This window comes from Etheostoma cragini, chromosome 5 (genome assembly GCF_013103735.1).
Source record: "Etheostoma cragini isolate CJK2018 chromosome 5, CSU_Ecrag_1.0, whole genome shotgun sequence".
NCBI lineage: Eukaryota > Metazoa > Chordata > Actinopteri > Perciformes > Percidae > Etheostoma > Etheostoma cragini.
This window is the reverse complement of record NC_048411.1, coordinates 21322915-21336974: the sequence shown is the minus strand read 5'-3', so window position 1 is coordinate 21336974 and position 14060 is coordinate 21322915. Positions and strand designations below refer to the sequence as shown.

At 37.2% G+C, this 14060-nt stretch overlaps 3 protein-coding genes and 1 long non-coding RNA gene across 6 annotated transcripts in view; 1 reads left to right on the top strand and 3 right to left on the bottom strand.

Moving 5' to 3' along the window:
- The window catches only part of areg (amphiregulin), a 5712-nt gene extending 5381 nt beyond the window's left edge, over window positions 1-331 (bottom strand). Inside the window, exon 1 of the mRNA XM_034872273.1 lies at window positions 323-331. Within this exon, the coding sequence (XP_034728164.1) occupies window positions 323-331 (9 nt within the window). The remainder of the gene's footprint in view (window positions 1-322) is intronic.
- A 3314-nt stretch (window positions 332-3645) lies between these two features.
- Window positions 3646-10232, bottom strand: LOC117945333 (proepiregulin-like). 2 transcript variants are annotated; one of them, XM_034872776.1, is made up of 5 exons: window positions 9968-10232; window positions 7040-7123; window positions 6016-6142; window positions 5770-5916; window positions 3646-3888 (listed from the first exon to the last, which is right to left on the bottom strand). In XM_034872776.1, exons 1-5 carry the CDS (start codon window positions 10005-10007, stop codon window positions 3822-3824), a joined length of 465 nt encoding a protein of 154 aa, XP_034728667.1. In that variant the 5' UTR covers window positions 10008-10232; the 3' UTR covers window positions 3646-3821. The 2 variants fall into 2 exon arrangements, with proteins under 2 accessions (XP_034728667.1, XP_034728666.1); XM_034872775.1 differs by having other exon boundaries at window positions 7040-7126; window positions 9968-10222.
- A 1217-nt stretch (window positions 10233-11449) lies between these two features.
- Window positions 11450-13994, bottom strand: epgn (epithelial mitogen homolog (mouse)). Of its 2 annotated transcripts, XM_034872773.1 has the most exons (6): window positions 13659-13988; window positions 13346-13474; window positions 12908-12910; window positions 12726-12846; window positions 12379-12531; window positions 11450-11905 (listed from the first exon to the last, which is right to left on the bottom strand). In XM_034872773.1, exons 1-6 carry the CDS (start codon window positions 13690-13692, stop codon window positions 11860-11862), a joined length of 486 nt encoding a protein of 161 aa, XP_034728664.1. In that variant the 5' UTR covers window positions 13693-13988; the 3' UTR covers window positions 11450-11859. The 2 variants fall into 2 exon arrangements, with proteins under 2 accessions (XP_034728664.1, XP_034728665.1); XM_034872774.1 differs by lacking the exon at window positions 12908-12910 and having other exon boundaries at window positions 13659-13994.
- Window positions 12552-12805, top strand: LOC117945334. The gene is made up of 2 exons (XR_004656778.1): window positions 12552-12670; window positions 12714-12805. It is a non-coding gene; the product is annotated as an uncharacterized LOC117945334 (long non-coding RNA).
- Window positions 13995-14060: the final 66 nt, after the last annotated feature.

Genomic DNA, 14060 nt, shown 5'->3' with positions numbered 1-14060 from the left:
TGTGTGTGTGTGTGTGTGTGTGTGTGTGTGTGTGTGTGTGTGTGTGTGAGTGTCTAATGATTAATCAGACTCAAGCAACACATATTGCACCGCATGTTCTCACATAAAGACAAGGCATAAATAAGTCAGAGAATAAATAAGCCTAACAAGTTCGAGACAAAACAGTTTGATGTATTCTGACTGGTTTCTCAAGATTATTAAAACACACTGAGAAACACAGAAACGTTCTTCCCTGCTTCTTAAACTGTTATTGCTTCCTTGTGTTCCCATCTATGGTCACAGATTAGGCCATAAGTAAGGTGTCATTACATTTTTGGCACACATGCACCATTTTTAAGATTTATTTGGGGATTTCTCCAAGTGTCATGGGGGAGATTAAATAGATAGAGAATGTACCTCTTTTGCTTTGTTGCTGAAAGATGTATTTTTTTTAAAAGATAAATTAATAAATCATGTTTTTAACTGTAAATAACTTACATTTTACTTGTATTCAGTCACTGGTTAAACACACACCAAATTTGTTATCTTATTGTCAAATATTCCATGTATGCTCTGTTTGTTCAACACGGTATCTTTCTGTGGCTGAACGAATGTGTGTGTGGTTTGATTAAATGATGTTACTATTTCAGTACATTGTTACCAACAGGAGACCTTAAGGCTTGGGTGGGGATGCTGCACAGACGGTGTGTGTTGTTGTAATGTTGTTGTGTCTGCACAAAAGAGGCAGGCCCATCATTTGTGCTCATTGGAATCCAATAGAAACCTTCTGGGAATGTTGAGAACTTCATTCCTCGGCCTCAACAATCTCTTGACTCGTTTTGTTTATAACGGCTGTGGAATCAAATTGTTTAGATTATGTGTAATGGCATTGGGGATACGTGACATGAACTTCTGGAAAGTCTGACACAAGCCTGGAGAGAAGCACCTCATAACAGCCGCCCACTGTGAACACACTGCTACGTAGCTAACGGCAGGAAGGAAGCAAACTTTATGACACACAATTACAACAGTATCTATTTGGATAAAACTTTGAATCATACATTGTCATTATACATCCGTTTCACTGTATGTGTTCTCATGTGTCCCTTATTTGCCTCTTAAGTTGATTACCCTGATTTGTAGCACCTTCCCCGGTTGGTAAAAATGCCTTTCAGGTGACAGCTGTATTTATCCTAAGAAGGCAGTTTCTGTTGTGTTTCCAGTTTTTTTTTTTTATTGCTAAATGCTAATATCAACATGCTAACATGCTGAGGTTAAGCATGTTCACCATCTTAGTGTGTGAGCATGCTAACATTTGCTAACTAGCCCTTAAACAGGCTGATGGGACTGTCAAACCACCACAAGTATTGACAAAGTAAAATGTTGACATGGTGGTGCTGGAGGAAAAGTCAGGGGATCATTAGGATTTCTCCTGTTCCAATTCATGTAGTAAATGTTGAAATTTTTCACTGGATAAGTGGAAACTTTGACCTTTTGATACTACTGGAGGCAAAGAGATCACCAAAGTCATTTAGTAATAATGCTCTGGGGATCATGACTTTCATTTCATGGCAATCCAATAGCTGTTGAGATATGTAAGTATGGTGGATCGTTAGACCAACATGAACAAAATAACAGTAAAAATATATAGTGAATGAGCCTTGAGCTGCAAAACAAATGTGTACAGTACATGGTACACGTGGAAGTGTTTGTGTTCTTATTGAAGGATGCAGCTTAACAGGGCTTCAACCAACCACATTACTCACTGCATGAGCAATCTATTATTCATTATGCAATAATTAAGTGATAACAGCTACACAGAATGAGCACAGTGTGTAGATTACTGCAGCACTTCTTGAATTTCTGACATGTTTATCCACAGGTTCTATATTTAGAACAAATCAGACGCCACAGAGTGGGTGTGTTTGTGGGTCTTTGTGTGCATAAGTGTGTGCATATGTGTTTTTAAGTATGCCTCAAGTTAAGTAAGTTAATGTTTATTTGTAATCATTGCTGTTCGTTAGCATAAAGAACATATAAAGACGCTGCAGTCGGGTATAAAAATGGCTCATTGACTCTGGTTGGAGTACTAATGAGGGTGTAGAGAGTGAAATGGACTTAACTCAACACCGGATACAGCACAGCACTGCAATCTTGGCCATGTTTTAATTATAGTAAAAGAATTCTGTAGAAATCCTTTGCAGTGAATGCTTCCCACTAATCAGATTTAAAAAAAAAGAAAACTAGTTGAACACTGAACAAATTAAGTTTCAAGGACCTGCTATGGTTTTTGTTGAGCAGAAAGTTTCTGCACACCACTGTGAAATGTGAAAGTGCAACACATATAAAAATACACCCATAACATACTACTTGTAAGGCAATTGCATGTAAGGATCAGTAAAGGTGACTCTGCTAAGTATCCACTGTAGCACATTGAAGTCATATTTTTCTAATTCATCCATCCATTCTTACATCTTATCAAGTGTGAGTCTTGCTATTTTTGAGTGTGTACAGGAATGTGTATGTGTTTGCAAAAAATGTGGACCAACTTTGAAGGCAAAATGTGTTTTCAGTGTTCCCCTGATTTTATAGTGACTTTCAAATAAACTCTTAATACTTATGATATTACAAAGTATAAGATGTACCTATGTTGAGGAATGATAGTTGCTACACTTTGCCACTGCTACCATTATGTGTCAGTCTTATTCAAAAGGTAACTGGTTAGTTATTGAATCAAATGTAGGATACATGGAGCTACACCTTGAGTTTCTAAATCGAGCTCTAAATAAAGCAGCTGCAGTCAATGAAACAGAACAAAGGAAATAATACCGGAGTTAAAAATTCAGTCAGAAGTCATTCAAAAGTTCATTCAAAGTTGATTTTTGTAGCAATAACAGGACTTCAAAAACAAGACAAGGTTCCAAGGTATACATTAATACTTTATAATAAATTATTAAAATACTTTCTGACTTACAAAGTTTCAAAGAAAGCACAACACTATTACACTCAGTGGCCAGTTTAATGACAATAATGGCTACTTGTACTATCAATAATAGCTACAAAAGGCAAAAAACCCAACAATAAATACAAGCTCAACCAGGCAAACATGTTAGAGATAAATTCAAAACTATTAAAAAAAAGTGCAGAACTGTTCTGTAGGCAGTCAGAAAGCAGCTAAATGTTTAACACTTTATGATCAATGAATTTTATGCTACGATCTCTGAGACTTATTTAAATGATGTGACGAGATCTGCAGCCTCGCTAAACCTGAACAATGTGCTCTCCAAAAATTTGAAATGAATCTCACATTTACTGGCAACAAAGAAGCTGTAACACACAGCAGAATTGCTTTGGTAATGATCGTAATAATGTACAACACTGTCAGCTTAGCTGTGGCTTATTGCCTTTTTAAAAAGCATGTGATTTGGTTGACTTTGTTTTACAGCCCCTGGATCCCAAGGGGTCAGAAAAATTCGACAGTCGCTTACCCCTAACCTAACATCTGTTTAGACTTTCGCAATTTTCCATGACCCACCATTTGCGTCACCCATAGAAACTGTCTTTGTGCGTCTCACCATTCATCTTTTTAAACATGAGGGCAGCAGGTGCTGTAACATTAGAACCTGTGCAGCTAGAAACAACAATCGCACCGCACACAAAGCTGTGTTTTTTTTTATCTCTTTGTGCCAATTTGAGTGCTTGATAAAGTGATCCTAAGCCGTGTGACATCCAGTAAACTAGCCACTGAGTGTAAGCTCATCAGGTAACGTCATGGTATGTTGAAATTAGCTTTTCGGAGTCCAGGTTTGCCTTTTCCAGCGGCGGATGCAGTGGGTGTGTGTCTAGGCTGTTTGGACTCCTGTGTAACCCTGATGCTTCTGCTGACGAGGGAATCTGTTTTTCTTATACCTGTAAAAATAAAAAAAACATGTATTTAATCTAAAAAGGTGCTAACCAAATCATTAACTTTGTATTCTACCATCATTAAATACACATCACTGGGATGAACAGAAAAGTGCAGGGTGACCAATGTCCAAAGAAACTACTTTGAGATCGCAATCCCCGTCTGTGGTTCGACGTGTCTCTAACAGGAAACAGGATGTTGGGGAAGACTTTCCATCATGAGGGGCTTGATTTGAAGCAAAATGTAGGCTACAACTGCAGGTTTTGCATGGTGACACGGGAGGTGTCTGAGTCACCCTCATAGTTTATGAGCAGACCTTATTTAGCTGAATTTGAATGCAACCATGAACTACATTAGCCAAAAAAAGAAGAGTTTGAGTTTCCAATTTTAACTAGTTTGCTGTATATATAATCTGATCTGATCAAAAAGTTATTTATGGAGTCCTTAAAGTCTATTTTTTCTTTAAAAAGTGAAGAAGCCCCCAGTCTATTTAGATTAACCTGTTTCCTACAGAAAGCAACTTGTCATGAAACCAGATGAGTTCTAATACATTAGTAGCAGGTTGAATTGATCTCATCATGATGGCAAATTTTTCATTTATTTTAAGAAAATATAAATATTGTTTCAGTGTGTACAGCAAGTAAAATGTAAAAAAAAAAATGTTTTTGAATAAAGTAAAAAGTGCATTATTTATGTGAGTATAAAGTGGCATAAAATGAAAATACTAAGTAAAAATACCTCAAAGTTATAAATTCTTCAAACACGTAATAATCCCAGATTATTTTGGCCTGTCTGGGGTAGCGGAAACAAGCTGTTTGCAACACAACATTTACATCTCATTACCTTTTAAGTTCAAATACCAATTCAAATCTGTTTTTGGTCTCCGCAACTCCTGAGGGAAATTTCTGTCTCTTCAGCTGCTTAATGCTCCACAATATGTTCACCAGCTAATCGATAACTGTGTCTGTCTGCCGTTTGGTGCAGTTGGTTTTTACCCCCCCTCCCACTCCCCAATGTGAGAAGGGCTCGGTGAAAAATGTAATACTTTTTAGGCACCGACCGAAAAGCGCCAGTGAGCCATAATGCATGCAACATTCTACAAAGATCTAATTTTTATGATGGTTGTCTAACGTTACATGTCGTAGAGACCCGCAGGAAAAACTCTACGTTACACACAGAAACAGGGCTCACGTAGTGAGAGCTTAAAATTAAATTAAAAGATTTGTGCCGCAATGTTGTAATTTCTTTTAGTTTAATAAAATTACTGTCGAAAAATTGTTAAGGAACCAGTATCGAAGTCCCGGTATTGGTATCGTTCGGTTTTGAACAATACCGAGAGTGAAACAACATTGCAACTTAACAATGAGCTGAAGCTTACTACAAAGCTCTGAAAAGTCGAGGTGAGCTGCAGATTCAGGTAATTATCTCTCAAGTGCATCACATTCCAAACAGTACTTGAATAGGTGTTACTTTCCACCACTGGTTATGAGTGGTTTTTTTGGTGTATCCCAGTTATGCGTTGCCTATGTACACAGCACATGTTGTCCTGTTTTGAGAAATCTGAATTGGCTTACTGGAGTGCTCCAGTAGAAACTGTGACACTGCGGCATGTAATGTTTTTTTTTCCATGTGTTGGATCATTTCTGACAACCAAGTAAATTGTGGAGAAACAGCACAGGTAGTCAAAGGTGACAACAATGCCAGTGGCCCTGGCCAGATTTCCCAAAAATACAGGTATTGATAGCAACAAGTCCCATTATTATCAACGTAAACAATAACAGTGGTTATTACCCTTCATATATTAAACTCTCATAAATAGTAAATTCATATAAAAAGTAAATACTATTGCAAACACAAGTACATTCATTCACAGGCTAAAGCATTACCATTTGCAGAAGAAGTACAGAGCTCCAGCCAGACCTATAATCAGCAGAGTCACACAGAAAATGGTGACAATTATCTGCTCTTCTCCCATTGGCTTAACAAGGAGCTCCGGGTTGCTACACCTGGGGCCGTAGAAGCCCCTCCCACACCTGCAACACAAAGAGACGAGTCATAGCCTACGTGATCACACAGATGATTATAGCAACACGCAAGCACACACACACACATACACACACACAGGATCGTACTTGCAGTGGTGTTCGTTGATGTCCACCAGCAGCATACACTGACCGTTGTTCAGGCAGTAGCTGTCAAAAGTGCTGTCGCAGTTCTGTATTGACCTCTTCACCACATGAGGGCGCTCTTCCCCGTGCCCTGAAACACCAACAAGACAGCTGATGGAAACCTTTTCACAGTAAAGTCTGCGTCATTTTCACTGAGTGGCAATAAACATTCAGACACAACATACAGACATGTGTTTATAGCATAAAGCCACCGCTGTGATGGTTATTAATCACTTCAACTCTTGAAATGTTAAATTTTATTTTTTGTAGAATGGTGTAATTGTTGGGATTGGAGGCTTGCAGAATCAGCTACATCTTTTAAAATAAAATTAAAAAAAAACAACTCAAATTATGTCGGTCCATTTTTTAAGTTTTATTCGTATTGTAGCTGGAACGATCAGTTGATTTGACGATGGAAAGAAGAATTAATATCCAGCTACTTTGATAATCAATTAATAGTTTGATGATAAAACATTTGATTCCAGGTTGTCAAATGTATATATGTGCTGCTTTTTTAAGTTTTACTTCACATTATAGTTAATTAAATGTTTTGGGGTTTTGGACTGCTGGTCACTCAGACAAAGCAAGACATGTGATGCTGTGTGCCCAATGATATGATATCATGATGGCCATTTTCTACTGTTTAAGTATCTTTTGTAGACCAAAAAATGTAATTATAAAGGGAAAAAATAGTTACTCTCATGTCTTATTTTATTGACGTGTATTTTATTACAATTCATTTTCTGTAGATCTATTTGCCTGGTTTTATGTAGCCTAATTGTGGAGTTGAAGTGTTTCATCGTTTTCCTCATTGCAAAGCAAAGCTGCTATAAGTATGCTTCTTGTTTCTTCTGACCAACAGTTATCTACAATTATCAAGACAAGAATAATAATACTTTGAGTTGCGTGATTGCACTAATGTTTAAAAGACATTTTAAATGCACTTTTCTTAAATACAGTGATTTGTTGCAGTTGTCTTGGTGAATACCTGCAGATAGAGAGGTGCTGTCTGCAGTCTGCAGTCTGGATGAGACGCTCTTGGTGAGAACATTCGGCCAGAGCAGCACGACGCCTGTTGAACAGAGTAAATTTGTCTCATTCATTTCACTAAAAACAAGGTCAATAGGTCAGTTCTATGTGTACATTGAGTTTTATTTCTAGACAGTCTTTTACAGTCCAGACCAATCAATTAAACGCTTTTTAGACATCTTGATGAATTTTCGTACGTGTTTTTATTTGATGGGGAATTTTTTTTAATGATTTACAATCACAAATTAAAAAAAGGTTATGTGCTTTGAATTTGCATTTGTGACATGACATATTGTAAGTGAGAGAAGGGCTTATTATCTTGATCATTTAGTCCACAACACCCCAAATTCCTTGTAAGTGTAACTTACTTTGTCAATAAACCTGATTCTGATAAATATGTATGTTTTTTGACTGTCTTTGGATAATGCACTTAGTCCAAAATACCTTGTACTTAGACCCAAATCAGAAATCATATCTTAAAATAAAACATTTTGGTGAGAAAAGTCAGATTTTTTGTGTGTAATTTTTGCCAACTAGGACGTTATGTAGCATGGCTTCTTTTGCCTATAGCAATGCCTGTTCCAGCCTGCACAACTTTATAATGCACTGCATTTGTAGACGCCCACATTCTTGGAGGCAGGAGAGGAAAAAAAAAAACTTGATCCTAGATGCAAGATGTGTCTGGTTTTGACTGGTTAAAAATCTGGTTATACCCGCTGTAAAAGCCTCGCCATCGCGCCCTCTCTGGGTTTCTGTTCCTGTCTGTTGTTATGGCTGCAGAGATATTTTTCTCTGTGTTTTCTGTGAGAAGACCCAGCCTGGTTGTTGGGTGTTTCTGACGTGGCTGATTGGTGTAAAGTACATAGTGCACTTGAATAAGTACTGACAAAGCAACTTTTCTGTATTAGTATTTAATCACTGTCCAATCAGCCCATATTGTCAGTCACTGACGCTAATCTGGCAGAGGTGGGATTCTGATATCCACCTCCTCGCATTCATTTGGATGATAATTGCATCTGTGTTTGCCCAACAGGAGAACAAGGAAATTATTCTTTTTTTTCAAGTTAAATATACAGCACCAAACTGGTTAATACAAATGTGTATAAATCTAGGGCAAAGGTGAGCAGGGACACAACTACATTGCTTTATATCACCCACATAATTGAGAGCAGAGAATGTGATATACTTCTATCATGATGGATAACTGGTTGATAGCAAAAACTCATATGAGGCTACACAGGGAAAATTAACAAAGAGAGGAATACTAATTACAGTTGCATGGAGTTACTGCAAAACTCTGGAGTTGTTTATTTTAGGAGGCAAAACAAGTTATCACAGTATTCCTATCAGTACCTACAGGGTTGAAGAATGAGTTTTTACTCAAGTACAGCACGTAAGCATAATTGTAAGGTACTTTTACTTTACCTATTTTGATTCTACTCCACTACACTTAGACATATTGTACTTTTACTTGTTATAATGTGTTACAATTACTGGTTAGTTTGCAGTTCACAATGTTTTCATCTTGTGAGCCCTTATGAAGTAGTGTCTAATTAGGGCCCCTCGTCACATTTCAGATGTCTGTGAGTTGCCAACAGTTGATTTCCCCTCTTAACTTCTCAGTGGTTCCTTTTATATATCTGCTCCATGCCCAGTGTAGTAGAATTATTAAATATTTCACAAAACGCAGAGAGAACTTCAGGTCAGGAACCACTGGGCTAAACAACCAAATTAGCTCCAGCTTCACCAGCTACAACAGTACAGGTGTTTAGGCTTTAATCAATCCATATTATAAAATAATGTGAAATTCGGTTTATCGGTACATCTATTTGTATTTTTTGGTACTTGCAAAGGACCTAAGTACTTGCAAAGGACCTAAGTACTTCCTCCACTACTCATCAGTTTACACAAGCTCAAATGTTAAATGTCTTTTTGTAGATAAGAATTACCCTAAACAACAAGCAAATGACAGATTTAATCAGACCGCTTGTGCTTTCAAAAAATAAATCTTCCATTCACGGTTTAATTGCCAACATCCTTCAGCATCCCTCAGGCTCTGAGCTCAGCATGTGTGTCAGCACAGGTATGTGTCCTTCACTGGACTCCAACAGCTTTCTGAAATTAGCCTACTTATAAAAGAAGAAAAAAAATATGTATATATAGATATATAAATTAGTAGGTCTTGTATTTCCTGATAACGGATCATTTGACTTGACTAACTTAACAAGTAGGCTAGTAGTATCAGACGAAATCAGATGTTTTACTACGGTAAATCTCTTGTAAAGTAGTCCTCCTGAAGCAAAATGTAGGCTGATTTAAGAGTAAACTGCTTGTTTCAAAATTTTAGTTCAATTGATTGGATTTTAATGTGCATCTTAAACAGATGCTCCAACTGCTGTGAGTTAGATTTAACAGTGGCCTACAGAACATTGCTTAACTTCCATACTCTTGAGTCCAGACTCCTGCTTGTTTCCCTTAAATGGACGCGTGACCGCCATCTAATGTTAGCCCATACAACCCTACTTAAAAACTATCCAAACTATCCCTTTAATCTATGTAAGTAGGATTTTACGGATATTTGTTGGCAAAATGGAGCTACTTCTAATTTAAATGTTGAAAAATGCTAATTTAAATTCTAAAACAAAGCAAAAGTAGGCCAAGTAGGTAAATAGGCTACTCAAGGGCCTCTGAACTGCACGCTATAACACCTACTTGCCTAAATGTAACGTTAGTTAGTTTAGCTTTGTATGGTTTGGGCTACAGCTCGTGTGTTTAACCTGCTCTTACATGATCACTTAAACTCAGTCCACACCTGCCCTACTCCACACGTTAAATAAATGTGTGAACTTGACTTCTTCCTATCAAACGTAAAAAAAGCCCTATTTACCGAGAAGTGAGAGGAGCGCTGAAGGTTTGGTGTTCCCCATTTCAGAGCAGACAGGTCGCTGACAGGAGGCTCGGTGGGCGCGCAGGTAGGAACCAGTCTGGATTAGAGACGCTTCCGATCTGTCAAAATGACTATAAAGTGAAGGGGGCAGGAGATGCCTTCCTGGCGCAGACAAACTGAAAACCAATGGACTCAATCCTGCGGTCTGGGTGTGGTGACAGACTCCTGTAATTTAACACATTAAACGTCCAAATAAAAGGCAGATCCTAAAGGCAACGTCTTAACCAAAAACAAGGAGGAGCTGCTCCTGTCATCCTTCTATCACTGATGGATTGCTTTATGTTCAGATGGAAGTTTACTCTTTGTACTTTAACAGCCTACTATGCATTCAGATTCCTAAAAGAAGAAGTAGTTGTAGGCCTACTGCATTGTAAAACGTACTCCATTAGGCTACAAGTAGGTTCAAGTCCTTGATTCAAAATCCAAATTAAGCAGCCTAAAAGGTAAAATTATCCGCAGAAATTTACTTAATATGGAGCTATTATTATGAGTTATTATAGAACGGAATGTCTCCTGTTTCAGATGTATTTTACATTTTGTTATAAGGTTAATATTACTGATGCAACAGACATGTAAGGAGCATTGTACTGTTGTATTTGGTCAGGGTTGTCTATATTTTATTCTATTTTAAGATGCTTTTTCATCATAAACTTTAACAAGTTATCAGATCAAAAGACATAATTTTTTTATCCCCCCCTCCTCAGTACATCCGTTTTATGTCATTTTATAAGAGAAGATTATCTTTGTGGTTCCAAAGGAAATTTGTGTTGGGCAACAAGTGCTGCATCCAAACACATTTATTAAATAACAATCTATCAGTTAACAGTAGACACTACAATACATGACAATAGCCTACATGACAACAATTTACTTTGGGACAGGAAAAATAAAATAGAGATTGTACACTTGGTGGTAAGGAGATGGCATGTGCCCTACTAATAATTACGGGTTGTAAAAAGAACAGCAATTAAAAGACTCTATATGTTAAAATAATTTGAAAGGAAATGATGCATGGTGAAAAAAATGTAACAGGAATTGCCCATGGAAAAATAAATGGCACAAGATTAAAAAAAAATAAAAAATAAAAAAAAAGATTCCAGGTACTGTTTGATATTTTATACATCTTGACTTGATAAAATGTTATTTGGATATATGGGAGGCGTCTTTCAAGTTTGTCTGTGGATCTTTTACTCTTTACGGGAGTAAAACATGAAAATCAAACAGACATACCGTACATCAATCGTCATATTAGTTGGTTATCTATATGGTCTACACGTTACCATTCAATTTGTGTATTTATTGTTAAGTTTTATATTCCAAAATGGTAACTACAGTATCTGCTACCAAAAAAAATGCTTGTTGAGCTAGTCAATTAGATAATCAGTGAATAACTAACAAAAGAATATCCATCTCCGTTGGTAATAAGTTAATAATGTGTTTGTATGTTTATTCATCTTTTACCACAGTAATGTCAGCAACACATACATTTATTACATTTTAAATAAACTGAACTTTCAATAAGTTAATTGTAATATTACAATAAATAGTCATATTTATTCTCACTCATTCTTTAACAGGCAATGAAGTGATTAATGTCTTACTCTGTTTAACATAAACACACTTTAATCTTTTCCTCTGAATAGTGGTCATCCTTATGCACATCAAACGTCCAATAAAGGAAAAAAAAGTCTATACTGTCTCTTAATTTCTTTTTAAATCCTTTTCCAACGCTGCTGATCACACAGTATGATGAAATGTTGTGGCTTATAAATAAATATTAAAAACGGTGGTGCAGCTGAAAAAGATGATGACGAACAGAGGAGTTGTAGGGGTCACACGGACGGTGCAGCCTTGATTAGTGGTGCCAATTTTATACACCTGAAGAAAAGAAAACACCTTAATAAAAACGTAGTCTCGGTAACAATGCAATTCACGTCCAAACAAAACCCTTTCCATACACAGTGAAATGCCCCAAATCTAAACTACTAAAATACTTTTAATATTGCTACCAATTTTAAAAGTTTTATATGTCTTTTTTTTTTATATAATTTGACACAAAGTGTAAACAACCACAAGACTGAAAAACCCACTGATAATTCGTCATTTTGTTTGGTATGAAGACATTAATGGCAGGACTTGATGAGTGATCTCTTGAACTTGTTGGACTGATTGACAACAGCAAGTCCCACTTACCAGGGAGAGACCTATAAAAGATGTCCTCAGTGAGAGGATTTAAAATGTTTTTATCTCAAATGTTTTGAGGCTTTATAGCTATATTTCCCTGGCTCCTACATGCTCAAATTCCTTCATACAAGTACAGCGTTGTTAAGAGAAAGCCCGCAGATACTCACCTATTATAGGCCAAGCAGAAAATGATGATGGCCAGGACAATAATGAGCATGGCCACCCCAAAGATGATGGCAATCAGTTGCTCTAACTCAGGCAGAGTGTGAGTGCGATCATTGAAGAACAGGCAGCGAGGCCCGGTGTAAGAAGACGTGCAGCTGCAGAGCAAACCGACAAATATGTGAGTGCATTTCAAAGCCGAACACGAACCAACATGTGCATGTGGTTTAAAAGAAGCAGTGTTTTTTAACTCATAACTCAAACATCATCAAGATTAAAATGGCTAGGCTAGGCTGTGTGTGTGTGTGTGTGTGTGTGTGTGTGTGTGTGTGTGTGTGAGAACACTTCTTACATGCATGAAGGTTTGTCGCTGTCTTGGGGGTACATGCACTCTCCACCGTTTTCGCAGTATTTTTCATGTTCACTTCTACATGCTCTGTGTAAGCCCAGAAGCCGAGGTTTCCCCATACTGCCTGCAGAGAGAGAGGCTTAATAATCAATTATCAACTTTTTAACATTTATTTTTTAATCAACTGACTAATTGTTGAGGGAATGAATTACTTGAATCATTTAACAAGAGTAACCTTTTTTTATGTAAAATGGAGTCAACAAAAATAAAAACTTAACTTTGACCGATTTGTTCAATAAAAGTACAACATATTTTAGTAGTAAGTGATAACTGCATTAGACTGCATTATAATTTTCTTTGTGGCAGCAACTATACTGTCATTAATCAATTAATTGATTATTGAGTGGCACAACTGGGCCCCCAGTGAGACTAGTGTTCCCCACACAGATTTGTTTTTCCTGTTTTTTTTGCAAGAGATGAATCTTTAATCTGAAGTGCAAAAATGAAAAATTTGTGTGGATAATATCAAAAAAAGTATAATCCCTAAACATTAGCTAAATCAGGAAAAAACAGTACAGATTAAAAAAAAACAAAAAAAAACAGCCTCCATTGAAACCACCTACTGTTGAGCTGTGTGAGCAGAGACGAGTTTAACAGAGCAGGAGTTGCTGTGGTCTGGAGCTCGTCGGGCAGTATAGCAGACTGTCCTGCTGCAGTCAGAAGAAGCAGCGCTGCCACTGCTGCGAGGAGGGCTGGAATACATGGAGAGGACATTACAGAGAAATATTCATCCAGATTCACCAAAACACCACATTTCAATAGTATTGATAAATTCATGGATTATCAAAGTACCTTTCAGCTAATTTAGACAAACTACAATCTTCCCTAATATGACTCATTTTAAATTGGACATCAAGGACCAAACCAGACACTTACCGTTCTCCAGGTATTTCTGGCTTTGTGTAACCATCTTGTCTCCTGTCGGTGTGATGTCTGATGCTCTCAGCTCAACTTCTTCTGAGTGAATAACAGGCTTTTACAGAGTTTATATACTGCGCTCCCAACCACTGAAAATGCCAATCATCAATGAACCGATCATTTAAAAAAAAAAAGAAAAAGAAAAGCTTTTATTTAATGTGCACTCTCTGCATGCAGAGGCAAAGTCTGACGATGGTGGTGGGGGCACGTGTTTGCCCAGAAGCGTTTAAAAAGTTTTTCTTTCTTTGGATTTTTGTGAACCCACGCAATGCCTCGGGAGATTGATAGTTTCACTCAAATGCCTTCTTTGCAGTCTTGAGTGGTTGCTTCATTGACGATTATAGGTGTTGTGAAAGCCTT

Coding starts and splice junctions, on each gene's coding strand:
- LOC117945333 (XM_034872775.1), bottom strand. CDS start 10,007: ATGGGGAACACCAAACCTTCAGCGCTCCTCTCACTTCTCG. Junction 7,127..9,967: donor AGCGCTCCTCTCACTTCTCG/GTAAATAGGGCT, acceptor TACTCTGTTCAA/CAGGCGTCGTGCTGCTCTGG. Junction 6,143..7,039: donor CAGCACCTCTCTATCTGCAG/GTATTCACCAAG, acceptor TTGGTGTTTCAG/GGCACGGGGAAGAGCGCCCT.
- epgn (XM_034872773.1), bottom strand. CDS start 13,692: ATGGTTACACAAAGCCAGAAATACCTGGAGAACG. Junction 13,475..13,658: donor CCAGAAATACCTGGAGAACG/GTAAGTGTCTGG, acceptor CATGTATTCCAG/CCCTCCTCGCAGCAGTGGCA. Junction 12,532..12,725: donor AGCGACAAACCTTCATGCAT/GTAAGAAGTGTT, acceptor TTTGCTCTGCAG/CTGCACGTCTTCTTACACCG.